This window comes from Vigna umbellata, chromosome 1 (assembly GCF_029865625.1).
Source record: "Vigna umbellata cultivar VRB3 chromosome 1, Vumbellata_1.0, whole genome shotgun sequence".
Lineage (NCBI taxonomy): Eukaryota > Viridiplantae > Streptophyta > Magnoliopsida > Fabales > Fabaceae > Vigna > Vigna umbellata.
The window spans coordinates 87825173-87843421 of NC_142165.1; the positions used below are offsets into that span (position 1 = coordinate 87825173).

The window sequence follows — 18249 nt, forward strand, 5'->3', positions numbered from 1 at the left end:
CGTCTATAATATTATAGACGTCCGACCCCCTCTAGAACGGACGTCTACGTTGCTGACAGGGTAGTTGAAGAGTTAATGGTGTTCAGCCTCTTAAACGTCCATTGTGGGGGGACGAACGTCTATAGTATTATAGACGTCGGTGCCCCTCTAACGGACGTTTAAAGCCCCCCGCGAATATCAATATTTAAAACCAAAACACGTCATATTAGTTACTGCCCCAACGTCTATAATATTATAGACGTCGGGGCCTTCCAGTAACGGACGTCTAGTGGCATTTATACTAAAACGCGAACCCACGAGGAGTTACGCTCACTATTCATCGTCTTCCCCGCGATTTCTCTCTGCGCATTGCATTTCCAGGTTGGTTTTTCTCTGTTTTGGACCATTTAAATTTATTTTTAATCCAATTAAATTGTTCTGTGATGAAATATCTTTCATTTGGACCGATTAAAAATCATTTTTGGTGCGTTTTGGTGTAGTTTCTTGCGTGTTCTTGGGCGGCGTTGTTTACTGTTTTTGGCCTATGTTTTAGGTCGTGCACTCCTCCATTTCCCTCCATTTCATTTGGAATCTGCTCTTCAGGTTAGCTTCTTCGTTAATAATTGTTTTGTACGCATGTTATTGGGTTTTGTGTATGCATGTTTTTGACTTTAAGGTCTGCATGTGTTATTGGCTTTTGAATATGCATGTATTAGTTGTGTTATTATTTTCATGTTAGATTATAAGTATCAAATCATTGAGTGACCCTTAGTTCCCGTTTGAAATTTAACACAAACGATTAATCTTTTAATCGTTTGTGTTAAATTTTGAATTGTCCGATTGGACAGTTTGAGAAAATTAATTTTCATAATTTGCAATAACATGTAAGTTGGAGTCTATGGATAAGATTGATAAACTTTCGGTTCAGTATTTGTGTTGTTCTCCGGATGCATATTTGATTGTGGTCATCGTTGACTACTCTCATTTCGTGTATTTCGGAGACCAATGCGAAATGCTGCCGAAATTTTATCAAATTTATGATGTAGACTTCTTTGCACGTGTCTTAGCAAATTATGAAAATTATTTTTTTTTGAATGGGAGGGCCTAACCTTGTGAGAGTTAAAAACTTAAACTGATGATTTGACGAACATAGAATGGATCGAAGCTAGATGAATGAACGTCGCATCAGTGAAGAATATGATAAGGGTGTTTCGGAGTTCTTGCAATACATTCAACAAAATGCTAAGTCTGTGAACGGGACATATTTTTGTCCTTGTGTGCGTTGTCTTAATCAAATATGACAAGACTTAGGCAATGTGCGTGACCATCTATTCATGTTCGGCATCATGAGGACTTATACTGTTTGGACTTGAAATGGAGAAGTATTGGACCAGCCTACCACGTCACGAGGAACAGATTATGTGGAAGAATGGATGAGTGATTATTTAGAGGACATGATACGTGATGTCGGTGAAGATAATTTTGGAAGAGCTAATTTGTATGATTATCTTATAAATGATTCAGAGCAACTGTTGTTCCCCGGATGCTCGAACTTTACACGTCTGTCTACAACTTTAAAGTTGTTTAGTTTAAAAACAAGGAATGGATGGATCGATAAAAGTTTCACCGAGTTGTTGGAGTTGTTGAAGGAGATGCTTCCAGAAAATAATACTCTACCTATTCATAATTACGAGGCAAAAATTTGTTTATGTCCAATGGGTCTTGAATATCAAAAGATACATGCTTGTCCTAATGATTGTGTTTTGTACACAAAGGAGTTTGCTTCGCTAAAGTATTGTTCAACATGTGGTTTATCCCGTTTTAAAAAGAAATATGACAGAAACACTGCTGATGAAGGTAATGATGGTGCACCTGCTAAGGTGATGTGGTATTTGCCTATAATACCTAGGTTCAAATGTATGTTTTCTGTTAAAGAAGATGCAAAGAACCTTAAATGACACTTTGACGAAAGAAAGTGCGATAATCTTCTTCGATACCCTGCTGATTCACCCCAATGGAAAAAGATTGATGAAAAATTTCCAGAGATTGGCGTTTTCGTGTTTCGGTAACCCTAAGAATCTTCTCATTGTGGATTGTTGTTTTGTTTATGTTATAACTGCAGGTCTAATGACATCCCAAAAAGGAAATGTAAGATGAAATGTAATTTTTTATTTTTATAGATGATGTGTTATTCTCTGAATCTTAGTTAATAATAATTTTTTGTTAATGTTTTGTAATGACGCCTTCGTATCTCAATGGATTCATCCATCATTGTTGAAATGAATAACTTACTAGGACACGCTCATGTAGAGCGCATTAAGATGACTTCATTTAGGTGGTGTTTGCATATTCTGAGCCATTTGGAGGTGAATTTCAAATTATTGAAGGTGATGGTCCAACACTGGGTTGGGCATGATGTTAGTTTTAGAGATAGTCAACAATTGGTCTCATTTATTGTTTTTGATGTGTTCATGACAACAGGTTTAGAAATAGGTGGTCTAGGATTGTTTCCATTTGTAAAAATTTTGTTTGTATTTAGAGGAAGATGAATTTTTTTCCAATAAGATTGTTATATGTACACATTGTAAAAAGCAATGACATATATGTACAAATTGTTATTGCAATAAGATCATAACTTTCATGATTACTTTATGTATAATGTTATTTTATTTACGTTGTGTGTGTTTTGATGACAAAGGAACACACAATATTAATAAGTCTTTTAAATTAATCCAATGGTTTATCAACTTAAGTGAAATCCTGAAACTTCTGCACCAAAAAACACACTTGTAACCTAGGTGGTGCCCAAACATTGTTCCTTTCCTCAATCATGGGGTGCCCAAACATGACTTCTCAGCCTCTACTAAAACTTAAACAACAAAATCAAGTGAAAATCACTCGACTTATGCCAAAAAATTAAAAATTTTTACTATGGTCACCTAGGTTACCATAGCTGACTCCTAGAGTACAAGTTTCTGTACAAAATCCAGATTTTGTTCGATAATCGTTTACCAAGCACATGTAAACGACTACAAGTGTGTTTTTTGGTGCAGAAGTTTCAGAACATCAACTAAGTTGCTCATCAAATAAACATTGTTCCTTTCCTCAATCATGGGGTGTCCAAACATGACTTCCCAGCCTCTACTCACACTTAAACAACAAAATCGAGTGAAAACCATTGAATTTATGCCAAAAAATTAAAAATTTTGACTATGGTCACCTAGGTTACCACAGCTGGCTCCTACAGTACAAGTTTCTGTACAAAACCCATATTTTGTTTGTGTAATCGTTTACCAAGCACCTGTAAACAATTACAAGTGTGTTTTTTGGTGCAGAAGTTTCAGGACTTCACCTAAGTTGCTCATCTCATAAACATTGTTCCTTTCCTCAATCATGGGGTGTCCAAACATGATTTCCCAGGCTCTACTCACACTTAAACAACAAAATCAAGTGAAAACCATTGGATTTATGCCAAAAAATTACAAATTTAGACTATGGTTACCTAGGTTACCACAACTGGCTCCTGTAGTACAAGTTTTTGTGCAAATCCCAGATTTTGTTCGTGTAATCGTTTACAAAGCACCTGTAAACAATTACAAGTGTGTTTTTCGGTGCAGAAGTTTCAAGACATCACCTAAGTTGCTCATCTCATAAAGATTGTTCCTTTCCTTAATGATGGGGTGCCCAATAAAGACTTCCCAACCTCTACTCACACTTAAACAAAAAAATCAAGTGAAAACCATTAGACTTATGCCAAAAAATTACAAATTTTGACTATGGTCACCTAGGTTACCACAGTTGGCTTCTCCAGTACAAGTTTCTATACAAAACCCAGATTTTGTTCGTGTAATCGTTTACAAAGCACCTGTAAACAATTACAAGTGTGTTTTTTGGTGCTGAAGTTTCAGGCATCACCTAAGTTGCTCATCTCATAAACATTGTTCCTTTCCTCAATTATGGGGTGTCCAAACATGACTTTCGAGCCTCTACTCACACTTAAACAACAAAATCAAGTGAAAACCACTGGACTTATGCCAAAAAATAAAAAATTTAGACTATAGTCACCTAGGTTACCACAACGGGCTCCTACAGTACAAGTTTCTGTACAAAACCCAGATTTTGTTCGTGTAATCATTTACCAAGCACCTGTAAACGATTACAAGTGTGTTTTTTGGTGCAGAAGTTTCAGGATCTCACCAAAGTACTTATCTCATAAACATTGTTCCTTTCCTTATTCGTGGGGTGCCCAATAAAGACTTCCCAATCTTTACTCACACTTAAACTACAAAATCAAGTGAAAACCACTGAACTTATGCCAAAAAATTAAAAATTTTGACTATGGTCACCTAGGTTACCACAACTGGCTCCTAGAGTAAAAGTTTTTGTACAAAATCCAGATTTTGTTCGTGTAATAATTTTCCAAGCACCTGTAAACGATTACAAGTGTGTTTTTTGGTGCATAAGTTTCAGGACATCACCTAAGTTGCTAATCTCATAAACATTGTTCATTTCCTCAATCATGGGGTGTCCAAACATGACTTTCCAGCCTCTACTCACACTTAAACAACAAAGTCGAGTGAAAACCATTGAATTTATGCCAACAAATTAAAAATTTTGACTATGGTCATCTAGGTTACCACAATTGGCTCCTATAGTACAAGTTTTTGTACAAAACCCAGATTTTGTTCGTGTAATCGTTTACCAAGCACTTGTAAACGATTACAAGTGTGTTTTTTGGTGCAAAAGTTTCAGAACTTCTGCTAAGTTCATCATGTCACAAGCATGGTTTCATTTATCCATCACAAACATGAATACTCAATCAAAGTGGCCACTTTATTCATTAACATTCCAAACAAAACCTCATTTCACAATGACAATAACGAAGGGAATAACATTTCAACTAACATTAACAATATTTAACGGAAGCAAAGATGTATCTTTTATAACATTGAACAAAATAGGTTACATTACACTACTTTGTTCATCTAAGTACATTGTTGCATAACTTTCTTTAAACAAATCATTACAATTATCACTCATTTTTTATTCTAAGCACTCAATTTCCAATGTACAGAGTCTTAAGCGCTCTGCTCTTGTAACGCCTTCGTGATCCAACCCTCACATACATCTTCATACGTTCGTTCAAAGTATAAATATACTTTTTTGAAAAAGAGTGACAACGGTCAATTGCATCAGCCAAAACAAAATGAGCAAAACACCAAAACCCAAAAATGAAAACAACACAAACCCAAACCCAAACCGAAAATGCAATGAAGGAAATGGTAGGAGAAAACATTTACCTTGCTCGACGGACCATGCTCACGGGGACGTTGCCATTTCGTACAACAACCTTAACGAAGAAGACGACCTTCACGAAACCTTGAAGAGAAAACAAAAATGGAGGGAGAGAGAGAACCAAGAGCGAGAACGGTAAATGAAGAGACACAACGAGGGAAATAAGAGAGAACGTTGATTATGAATGAAATAGTGTCAGGGGTATATTTGAAATCTCAAATTTGAGAAACGCTACTCAGTTTCAACCAAACTTTTAAAAAAAAAAATTGAAAACGGACCAATGGAATCATGACACATGATGTTGTCAAAAAATCGTTGTTAAAATAGCATAGTCCTTTTTCCTATATGAATTAGTGCATTTGAAACGTGTTTAAAATGAAATTTTGTAAAATTTTAAAATAAAATAACATGACTGAAATAAAAATAAAAAGACATCGAAACAAAATTATAAGTGAAAGATGGTCCCGGCGGGGCTCGAACCCGCGACCTTCGGCTCATAAGACCAACGCTCTAACCAACTGAGCTACGGGACCCTTTTATTTTTAATATGCTTATAAATATGTAATTACATAATAATTAAAATTCATTTATTTATTTATTTAAAAAAAAAAACTTATCAAATCCAATCTAAATTACTTTACTAAGACCGACTAATTTTACCAATTAATATAATAGTTTTATTTGTAGAAAAATTAATACAATATTACAAATGAAAAAAACTGAATTGTAGACGTCTAAATAATTTAAGTGAAATTGAACATTTTAAATGATGGATTTTAAGTTTTTTTTTATGAATTAAAAAATTGTTTAAATTGATTGATTTAGTTAATTTATGCGTGTATTTAAATAGATTTCTATATAATAGATCTTTAGTACTTATTTTAGGGAGCAATTTTTAGTTTTAATCTATGTAAGATATTTTTATTTGGTTTTTATTCTCTTTAACTTTGAAACAACTATTTAAAACATTCATTTTAGAATATTTAAAAATAAAATTTATTTTAAACAACTTAAATTCATCTTTAGATTTTTCTAATGAAGATAGTATTTTACAACACCAGTAATTAACACTTGTGATAGTTAGTTAACCTTTCGTTGGAGATTTAAAAAATAGTTATTTTCAATTTTAGAAAAATGAACAGAAATTCATTGAATTATACTAACTAAAAATACATTTAATTCTTTTAATCTCGACTTCGAAATAGAATTGTGTAAGAACTAAATTATTTTAAAAGATGTTTCAGACCGCTTAATATTTGATTTTAGTTCAAAACAATGTAGTTTTTAGAACAAATTGAATATGTTAGTTCTCTTTCAGAAAGTCTTATACAGTGGCAACTTTTTACATCATACGTGATGAGAGCGTGAAAAATTCAAGCTTTCATGAATAGCCACAAGCTTAGCTTTCAATAGATTTCCAACTGTACACTAATTCTCACAAAATAAACCATAAACTCACTTACTAAATAAAATAAAATAATTTTTTTATCATAATATATATATATATATATATATATATATATATATATATATATATATATATATATATATATATATATATATATATAATTTAATATAATAGTTGTTTTGGTAAAAAAAAATTCATCATAATTTAAGATTGGTTATTGCGATAATGAAACATAAGTCATTATTATTTTAGTCTAAATTGTATTATTAAGAATAGAATATTAATAATCCCAACATATTAATATATTACATTTTTTTATTATGCATAGACTAAAATGTTTAAATTAAAAAAGTAGAAGCATATTATATTTAATAAAATTTTATTTACTGTTATAGTGGGAATTTAATTTCAGAAGCATTTTAATAATACCGATTTCTTTTTCTATTAAGATTATATTATTATATGTACTAAATAATATTATATATATAGACTTTAAGATTTTAAAACTTTTAAGGTTTTTAAAATTAAGAAAATAGTATCATTGAAAATTTAATTAGTTAGTTTTATTAATAATTTAATATAAGGATTAAGTGACAGTAAGAGTGTATTTGATAAGACCAATAACCTACATATTAATTTATTTAACTAGTTTATAAAATAGTTTTATCAACACTAAGAATTAAAATTAAAATTGATCAATATAACAGTTTAAATGTAAAAATAACAAAAATTAAATTTATAAAAGTATAAAAATAAAAATTGATCAATATTTATCACATCAACTTATTTAAATAAAATAACTTGTTTGAATAAAATAAAATTATAAAATTTTTAAAATAAATAAAATTATTAAAAAAATAGTTTAATTAAATTTTAAATTTTCATTTTATTAAACATCAAATTTCTTAATATATGAATACATGTAAGTAAAATGGAAAGACAATTATATTATCCAGATAATGAAAAATAAATTGCAGAGACTCAATTGAAATATATAAATTTTTTGAATATCTAATAGATAAAAAAACTTAATAAATTCGGAGTATCTAATTGGCAAAAAAATAAAAATAAAAAAAGATTCAGTTAAAAATACCCAAATTTATACTAGACTAAAATTTTAATTAAATCTAAATTTTTTAATTAAATCTAATTTTTTTTATTAATAATTTAATTATTTTAGAAAATATAAAATTATAATGACATAATAATATATTTTCATCTAGAAAAGACAACTTTCATTTACATATTTCTTTTGTTATTTTACATATATTAACTAATTTATCAGTTAATTCACCAAACACTTTAATTTAAGAAGCTAACTTATCATCTAGAAGGTAGCAGCAACTATCTTGTAATCAAGTTTTTACCAAACATGTTCTAAGTGTTCTATATAAAGAATAAATGTTTTATTTTATTCTAAAAATAAAGAAAACTAATGTATCATTTAATATTATAAAGAAAACTAACTTTAATTTTAATTTCTATCTTTCAATCACATTTATTCACTGTCTCTATAATAATTCATTTAAAAGGCATTTTAACATTGATTTTAATTGGTGAAACATATAAAATTGTTCTACACTATTTTAATACATCAACATTAAAAATTTAAAATATTTTTAATATAAAACTGAATTCTAATAAATAAAGTACAAAACATGAATTTAAATCAATTTAAAATTAATAAAATTCTAATGCATCAAAATAATGAGATGAGATTTAAATAGACAGGAAAACAAATTAAATATAGTTTTAAATTTGAGTTGGCATTTAAAATCGCATTACGTCGTATCCTAATGAAGAAGAAAAATCAATTTCAATCATTTGCCATCCATTTCTCTGCTTAGGATCAATGATTTTTGTATACTTTGTATTAGCTTGAATAGGCACAAGGACAAGCTAGCAACAAGAAATTAACTTTGCACAGGATTGGAGAATTGACATATATAGTCTGAATTTTAGTTCGGTTACCTAAAAGTCGAGGACTATGGCAGCTATCGCCATAAATGGTTAAAAAGTTGAAAGATACAAAATAACGCTTATTCGGCTCCTTAAATTAGCCACTGAATTAATGATTCAGATATGTAGTCACTTCAGTTTATAAATGACTACAGTTTTAAAAGTAGCTCAACTAACTAACTACCTACTGTCTGAACAGACACGGGTTCTGGTGCCACCTCTGCTCCAGCATGCCCTTTCTTAGGAGGGTTGAAAGGCTTCTGGTCAATTCCCCAGAACTTAGCAGTTTTCACATCATCCTCAGTCATCAACCGTGAGAACTCTTCATGGTCATACATTAAACTTGTTTTCCCTCCAAATTCACTTGGAAGGTTATCTAGGTCGAAGAGTGATTGCATTAGTTCCACACTGTCCTTATTATTAGGATAAACAAACTTCACCTTCTGGACTGTCTTCGGATCCAGGAAAAACCTCACGGCCTATCAAAATAAGATCAACTTCAAATTGTTAAATGGAAAAGGTAACTGTTAAAAGCTCAAATTCAACCTTAAATAGAGCACAATCATAGAAGTCAACCAACATGAAAAATTTTAAATACGACAAGGTGGTGAAGAAGAAAAATAGTACAGAAGAGAAGGATGGGGGGATAAGAAACTAAGTATATTTCATATATCCTTCTACATGATCCCAGACCCCATCCACAAAAGAACTTAAGAAGAAAAACATATTAAAGACCAACACTACCTACTCGGCTGATTTTCAAGAATAACTACAGTGTATAGTTTATTTTGCTGAAAACCAACAAAAATTTCCCTAACTGACACACATTATGTGATTTGAACATTCAATTACATAAAGATCATCAGATGTTCTGAAGATAAAAGTGACAGAACACATTAGCATTAACATAAGAAAAAATGGTTAAGCCAAGTATTGCCTGGTCTTTAAAAGTAAAATATAAATTATAGAAACAACTGCTATGCAATGCAAACTTCCTAAATAGCCATGAAAAAGAAGGCGGAATATAACTTGCAGGGCAGCAGAACAAACCTTCCAGAAAGCCTGAAATATTCTTGGTGGATTGTACAGGAAAGCAATAGCAAGCCTTTCTGGATAGTGATTTTGTAAAATGTGAATAATATCACGAGCTGTTTTAACAGAAATATTTGTATTCAATGATAATCCTGTGAAGTCTATCAACCACGACATTTGTTCTTGACCTTCTTGAAGATTTAGGATAGCATTTTCCAATAGATAGACTAAATGCCTGATATTATCTTCAGCTGATGTTGTGTTCTAACAAAAGAAAACAGATTAGACAGATTAAGTTAACCAGTCGTGTACAGAGAAGCCCTATTAAAAATACATGATTGTACAAACCTGCATTCCTGGCCTCATAATAAGCACAGTCCTCCCAAGTCGATCACGAAAGTTAGCTCTGGATACTTTACCTGTCTCACCCTCATGTGCTACTTCAGCCTGGATGTAGGAGGTTATTCAATTGTTAATACAAGGCATATATAGTACATGAAAGGGCAACATTCATAAACAGGCTGTCACTTGATGATGGTTTCATTGATGCTATATTTGAATGGAGTATGAAATAGAAAATAAATAAATAAGAGAATAGGAAATAAAATTAATACAAAGAGAAAATGTATTGTTTGGCGGAATAGAATTAAAGAAGGAATGAAATATGATAGTATAATTTATTCTTAAAACATATAGTAGTAACGGACGTAATCTGAAATTTAGGGGCAAAATTAGGAGTGTTTGCACTGTACGTGTATGCTGTAATATCCACTCGGTTTCACGCCTTGCATGTGGAGTCCATGAAATTTTATTATTTCCCACTCTTTTTAAAATGCAAACAAACGGATGAAGTTCTATTTATCATTCACATTTCAGCTGCTTCAATTTCCTTCTTTCATATTTTCAGTGGAAACAAAGAGAGGCTTTGTCCTTGCAGAATAAGCAGATACTAAACACATGTAGAGGTCATCGTATCATAATTTTGGAACTAAATATATTACTATGCTAATGTATGGTCTTAATTGATTTCACAAGAAACAACTCAATCTCAACATTCTAAAATTTAGATGTATATGTTCTTGCCCTTATATTGAATAATCTAGTACTGAAGTATTGATTTATAAACTAAGAATTATGCTGCTCCAAGAAAAAAAAGTACAGGAGATGTTTGCAGTAAAGACTGTAGAGAAGTATCTTGCACAAGATCATACAGTAAAAGGACAATATAAACGAATTGCTTCTGTCACAAGTAAAAACAAAAACAACACACGGACCTTATGTCAGCTCAAGACAGGTAAGAACAAGATGATAAACATCAAGACCGTATGCTGATATGTTGATCGATCATCATTTATTTGTGAAATTGTTTACAACATGGATCAGTGCTATAAGTATGAAATGATCATAGGCAATTTCAATTTTGGCATCACCAAATTAAGCATGTGGGCAACAAAGTCAGTTAAATCAAACTAACCCAACGGATTTCTTCTGGCTTATAAGTTGCCCTCCACTTGAGTGTTTCCTCCAGCATTTTCTTTGCTTTATCAACATTCCAATTCCTTGCTTCTAAATATCTCCTTAGACATGCATCTGTGCAATACAGTAGTCGACGACCAGAGAGGGGCCCAACAGCAGCCCTGAGTTCATTCACCTGTTTACAGATGTGTTACAGTTGGTCCTCGTAAAAGCTAGCATTCATGAATGTCTTTTTTATGGACAAGTATTAATAATTTCCCATCATCCTTAATGGATGCCAATTGCGATGAAGATAAATAATACAGACTCAAATAACTTTGTATTTGGAATTTCATAAAGGTTAGAAACGCTTTCTCTAACACACGTTCTCTGATGTATTCTCTATTATTGGCTAAAAGTTGTTGAAAACCACAGAATCGTGAGGGATCCACTTCATACTCATGGAACCCCACATATTATTTTGTTGTTTTCAAAAAAATTTAATCAACAAGAGAGTGTGTATTGCAGAGAGTGTACTGTTAGAACTCTTCTTTGGGATTTTTCCAGATCTGATACGGAGCTTCTGAATTAACAAATAGGTATACCTTTGTATCTTGTTTTGAGGAATCATTCTCCAGCTGATTTTGGCCTTGCCTTCTAAGAAGGAACATGTTGTCCACCAAATGTACTAGCTTCCACCTGCAGCAGAAAACTTCAGGATTACACTTCCTCTTCAAGCCTAAAATCAACAACCCCACAAAATCATGAAAGTTGAAACATAGAATACAATAACCGGAAGTCAGCAACAATCAAACCCTCGTAAAGAAGAACTCCCCTCAATAACAATCAAATCAAAACCACTGTATTCAATCCCAAGTACCTACATCACCTTAATCACAACCAAACCAAAACACGGCACAGTTACATACCCAAACAGCTAACAATTCTTTATAAACATTGCCGGAGCCCCTTCGTTCACCGCATAAAAAACTAATTAACAACATAAAATATAAGCAATCGACCGATCTATTCGTACAAAAGACAAAACCGAAAAAAGACACCAATTATGTTCCGTTCACCTAGTCCAACACGAAGAAGGTCAACCTTTTCAACCTCAATTTGATTTTTCTCTCTTCTCAAACCGATCCGTTTTACACACTAGCGTAAAACGGCAGCGTTGACTGACAAAAACGAGAAGGAATAAAATGTAAAACGAATCAGAATAAGAGTAAGGCGAAGACCGAAGCACACATATAAAGGCCTCGAATCTGATGAAGCAGTGACAGGAGAGAGGTGAAAAGAGTAAAACAGAAAAAAGAAAAAAAGAGAGAAGAGAAAGGATTCTCAGTAAAAGAATATAAAGCAATATTCGAGAATCGGATCCAGAGAGTGAAGAATGAAAATGGAAGGCAAACCTTGTGAGAATGAAGGTATGGAAGGAGCTGAAAGGGTAATGCTATACGATTGAAGAAGTTTTTGAGAAGAGAATTAGGAAGTGGGCATGGGCGTGCATTGTGTTTGTTATTGTGTGTGCGTTTGAGTGAGTGGAGAATGAGTGAGATGGATGGGTGGATTCGCAATCAAGCACACTCTGGCGCATGTCTCTTGTGATTTGGCTCACACGAGTGTCACTTAGTTCGCGAGTCTCTACTTACTTACGCTTTCTATTTCCCTTCTTTAACGTCTTCTTCATAACTTCACCATTTTTTCATTACATTATAGTCAGATCAGGCCAGATTGAATTTAATATTATTTAAAGCAAACTACACGGGAGCCATGTGTTTTTTTCTCCAAAGAAAGATGCTACCACTGCTACAAAGCATCATCTCTATTTTGTAATTTGAAAATTTCAAATTTGCAGTGAATCACAAAAATAACAGTGTCAAATCAATTAGAATTAACGTTTCCGGCATAGTCAATTGATTCTGATCCACAAGTTTATGTTCCAATTATCAGCGAAGTTATTGGATATATATTTTTAAAATTGTTATTAATATATTACAAAAATAAGTTGGTCAATTTGGTTTAGTCCAACTATCCATTCTTTAATGAAAAAGTTATCTGTAATACTGATTTATTAGGTAATATTTATTCATTTATATATTATAAATTAATTTTATTCGGATATTTCCAATACTTCACTGTTTAATTTATCATTTCAAAATTTATAAAATTAAATTAATTCATTTTACAGTTATGCAAACTAATATCACTTTACCTTTATTTATCCCAAATGACTATTTTAATACGAGATAAAATCTTCAAAATTTGCAAGTTAAGTTTTTAAACTCGTGAATATGAACTTTTGAGTTTAATGATTCTAATGGAGAGATAAAAAATTCACGAATGAAGTGTTGTTTAAATTTTAGAAAATGTTGGATTCTTAAATTAGAATTGTAAATTAATTACAATAATTGATATATTTTACCTAAATATACCCAATTGATCCGAGAATCCCAAAGCTACTAACAAACACAATAAAAGGTGAATACGTATGCAAGTAGGAAAGGTTAAAGGAGATCTACACATATCTTCCATCACCTATATAAAAAAAAGGTCCCATTTCAAGCAAGTCTACGTTGATTCTATGAAATCAATGTTGGAACAATTGTTAACTATGAACTTCAATTTGATAAAATTACTAAGTTGTAACTTTTCCTACAAGATGATATAGACTCATATCACTTTTCTAGATTACTCATTTACAATTAGGAATATATTTCTAAATAGATATTCTTCTAATCCCATTTATTAGTTCATAAACATCTTCTAAAGATACAATTAGGATATATTTCTTAGTAAATCTTCTTTTGATCTTATTTATTAGTTAGATGTTATTTTAATCTCATGTATTAATTCATAAACATCCTTTTGGAACACAACTTTCTATTTATAGATATATTTCAACCATTATCCTTGAGCATCAATACCTAACCAGAAATTTGTACGACTTATTCTAAGAAATATGGTAGTGTCAACGTCTTTTGAACACTAGTAAAATATTTCCTTTATGTATATCATAACAAAAATTATGTTTTTAATAGTCCTACTATATATACCCATATAAAAAAGATAAAGAAAATTACAAAATAATAAATAAAATAGCAAGCCTTTATTAATTTACAATAACTTAATATAATGTGTTTAAAACTTATTTTTGATAGAAACAATGAAAATGGAAAACTTTAAAGCAAACGAAGAACATATAAAAAAATTTATAGGAAGATTCTTTTAATATAAACAATGGGATCACACTTTTTTATATTTTTTTAAACAGATGATGATTCTACATATTTTTTTTACAGTATATATTGTTTAATAAAAGTTTAAATTGAAGTATATATACCTGTACTATAGATTGTCTCAATTTTTTAAAATAAAATAATGACTGTCTAATTTTATATATATATATATATATATATATATATATATATATATATAATTTTAAATTCAAGATATATTGTAGGTTAAATCAAGAGAATTATTTATTAATCGTATTATTACAATATTTATATTTAGAAATGGGTATATCATATATTTATAATACATCATAGTCAAAATCTATTAAAAACTATTATATTATCTAAAAATTTACTTTCCCCTTTCATCTACATCAACCTTTATTTTAAATTAACTTTGATCATCACATTACGCACAGACAAATAAAAGTAAGTTAATGAAAATAAAACATAATATCATAATTATGTTCATATCTTCATACATACGACATCAAATTTGATTATATATATCAATATGATATGCCTTTCAAAATGCTCTAAATCAAGATAAATAAAATGTCAGTAGATGTTAATAATTGATATATATTAAACCTACATACTTAGTTACATACTTAGTTGACCTACGTTCATGATATTAGTGTGACAAAGCATTTGCTGCTAATAAGTATCCTTCAACATCACATCATCTAAAAGTTTAGCCTACATGACTAGACAACAATGAAATCAGAAAGAGATGCCTCTATTAGTATGAATTCTATGTTTATCACCATCACCCAAGATATACCACTTTGCTTATCCTTACAAAATCCATCAAAAACTGTATCCCTCATTCAAGACCAACCTTTATATATATATATATATATATATATATATATATATATATATATATATATATATATATATATATATATATATATATATATATATATATATATATATATATATATATATATATATATATATATAAGTGATCAACTAGGATCCATCACCCACTAAATGTCATCCAGAGAGAGTACATATCATTCATCTCAACATTAATCATATAACTTTGAAAATACATATAATTAATCATACTTTTATACACATATCATCCATAAGACATATATCATATGTATACCATATCGTGGTCTCTTTCCAAACACTCTTTTGCTTGAGCAAGTTTTCAAAAGGATACCTTCAATATGAATAAAGTACTTGAGGTATATAATATATTCACCACTCGCATGAATGCAACTCGAGAGCATCACCTTTTTATGCTCCCATACTCTGGTGAGCACCTTGTCACTTAGACTTTGTTCACTTGAATGAATTTGGGGGAGAGTGATTGAATGAATTTGAGAGGATTTGAAGACAAATTTTTTGTTGTTTATTTGAGTGAATTTTGAAGGTAAGTGAGAGTGAGTTTGGAAGTAAAGTTTATGAGAATTAGTGTAGAATTTGATTGATGTGACAGATTAAAAAAATTTATTTCCAAATCCACTCTCACCTCCAAAATCCACTCAAATAAACAACAAAAAGTTTACCTTCAAATCCTCTCAAATTCATTCAATCACTCTCCTCCAAATCCATTCAAGTGAACAAAGGTTAAGCGTTTATCACTTGAGTAACAACCACTCGTTGAGATTGGTCTAACAAGTTTGAGAAAAAACTTCATTGCTTTAGGAGGCTTAAGTGCCCAAGCCATATGTTCCACACTTTCTCATATCAAAACATAAGTGCACCGCCTTAACATCATACTTGATTGCTAAAAAATAATGCTTAAGTAATAAGTTTTATTGTTTGAGTATTCTTATCTAACGCTTAAGCAACATGCTTTTAGAGGAGAAAAAAATTGTCTTAGTCTTTCATTCGCTCAAGTTGTAAGTCATTGCTTGAGTTACTCACCATGATATTTGAGCGAGATAAGGTAATTAGTGCAATTAATGTACATTGATTATCCCTTACATGAGCTTGAGTTATGTTAGGCATAAAAACAACCCTTAACTTAAATTACACAACCTTTTATAAATGTTTTCCAACATTTTCAAGATATTTTGTACTTCTAAATCATTCACAGAACAAATGTAAACATATAATATAACATATGATCAAACCAACTTACCACTTCAAATGCAACTCCTATAATGTCAAACTTCATTCCATCCATGTACAAAACAACCAAATTTATAAAGAGGTGACATTAACTCTTACCTAACTTTAAATATGCTTTTATATAAACAATATGTTAAAAATCTCTTTTGACAACTCGCTTTCAAAAACTCAATCCTATATCAACAATATCTCCTCTTGAACATTTAGTTGAGAGTATGAAAAATAATATAAAAATTGTAATAAGTCAAGAAATTAATGTATGATTTTTATTTATAAATATAATTTCATATTCTCTTTAAATTTTATTATTAAAATATGTTGAATAATATACTTTATATTTTTATTATATTTAAATTTATTTTAATAATTTAATTTACGATTTTAATGAAGTCTTATTTTTTAAATTATTAACATATTTTATCTATATGAGTCAATTTAATATCTCGTTAAGAGTGTAAATATTATATTTTTAATCTAATACAATTTTTATTTCATCAAAACTATGCTATTATAAACCTGAAGATAATTATTATTAGTCAATAAAAAATTACGATAAAATATATAGATTATATATACATATATACATATAATGTACATTATTTTTGTTAAAAAAATTTAAAGGTAAATAATTGGTCAATGCATTAACTTTTCTTTTTTTAGTATAATAAAAAAACTACAACACTTGTTATAACAAATTTGATCATATAATTAAATGCATATTTAATTTTTATTAATTGTCACATGTACTTATTAAAAGGAATAAAATTGACAATAATATAAAATTAATCCTAAAAAAAGCTTCTAAAAATTTTAAATTTTCAAAATAAAAAGTAAAACATCTCTTCAATATTAATTACATATTAATAATAATTTTTAATAAATATGTGTGACATTTATTAAAAATTAAACACATATTTAATTATCTTAATTATTAATAAAATTTAAATAAAATTATCATGCTAAAAACCTAGAAAATGATATTTTAGAAATAATAGTGGTTTAAAAATAATAAGACTCGATTATTTTAATATTAAAATATTTTAATATAAATAACTTTGTTATAAATGAATTTTATTATTTTAAAACACATTATTCCTCTAGAAATTACTTTTCTCTAACTTTTTCTTAAGATTTCTTTCTCTTTGTTTGTTTGATTGGAGAATCAAGATCATATAATTGACCCTTGCGACGAGCTCTTCAATTTAGATTGATTAGTTTCTTTATTTTCATAAGTTGAGTTTCAACCTTTTCTTCTTTGTCTTTTTTGTTATCTGTTGCATGTAAGCCTTTTTTTCTACTTGCATGTACCATTTTAGTCATCTATACGAGTATATACTAATCAGTGATTGTAACAGTATGTCCTGATCGTTCTTGTGATGTTTCTATGTATAGATAGAACATCCTGTAAGTTGGAAAAAGCTTTTCTGGTTAGGGTCTTGTAAGGAGTTGGGTCAGGTAATGGAAACAAGTTATTTGTGTGTGTGTGAGTTTGATAAATATGATGTTTTGCATGTTGATTAACCTAATTAGTGTGTATGACTAAATTGATTTGTATGGTTTGAATGATTGTTTTTTGCTTGATTATTGCTTAATTTGTGTGATTGAGAGAACTTATCATTTGGGCAATTAGGAAAATTGGTACGATTTTTAATGTGAAAAAATGTTTTTAACCAACTCACTGGAAAAAGAGTACCAATTTAAGCAATTGATTAAGTCAAAGTTCCCTTAAAATCACAAAATGTTTTTGTTGTCAACTAATACGACATTAAGCGATATCAGGGTGGCGTTGAA

General features: G+C 30.0%; 1 protein-coding gene and 1 non-coding gene across 5 annotated transcripts; both read right to left on the reverse strand.

The window, feature by feature from the left end:
* Positions 1 to 5733: 5733 nt before the first annotated feature.
* Positions 5734 to 5807, reverse strand: TRNAI-UAU (transfer RNA isoleucine (anticodon UAU)). The gene has a single exon. It is a non-coding gene; the product is annotated as a tRNA-Ile (tRNA).
* Positions 5808 to 8582: 2775 nt separating this feature from the next.
* Positions 8583 to 12766, reverse strand: LOC124826511 (uncharacterized). 4 transcript variants are annotated; one of them, XM_047299346.2, is made up of 7 exons: positions 12544 to 12766; positions 12208 to 12309; positions 11734 to 11827; positions 11148 to 11324; positions 10022 to 10120; positions 9692 to 9937; positions 8583 to 9120 (listed from the first exon to the last, which is right to left on the reverse strand). In XM_047299346.2, the coding sequence occupies exons 3-7, from the start codon at positions 11797 to 11799 to the stop codon at positions 8818 to 8820; spliced, it is 891 nt and encodes a 296-aa protein (XP_047155302.1). In that variant the 5' UTR covers positions 11800 to 11827; positions 12208 to 12309; positions 12544 to 12766; the 3' UTR covers positions 8583 to 8817. The 4 variants fall into 4 exon arrangements, with proteins under 4 accessions (XP_047155302.1, XP_047155301.1, XP_047155300.1 ...); XM_047299345.2 differs by lacking the exon at positions 12208 to 12309 and having other exon boundaries at positions 11734 to 11867; XM_047299344.2 differs by lacking the exon at positions 12208 to 12309 and having other exon boundaries at positions 12544 to 12765.
* Between the last annotated feature and the right edge of the window lie 5483 nt (positions 12767 to 18249).

What these genes read in the sequence shown, in the direction of transcription:
- LOC124826511 (XM_047299345.2), bottom strand. Translation starts at nt 11,799, where the DNA reads ATGTTCCTTCTTAGAAGGCAAGGCCAAAATCAGCTGGAGAATGATTCC. An exon ending in TTATGAGGCCAGGAATGCAG is followed by an intron (nt 9,938 to 10,021) that starts GTTTGTACAATC and finishes TTCTTTTGTTAG; the next exon opens with AACACAACATCAGCTGAAGA. An exon ending in TATTTCAGGCTTTCTGGAAG is followed by an intron (nt 9,121 to 9,691) that starts GTTTGTTCTGCT and finishes TTATTTTGATAG; the next exon opens with GCCGTGAGGTTTTTCCTGGA.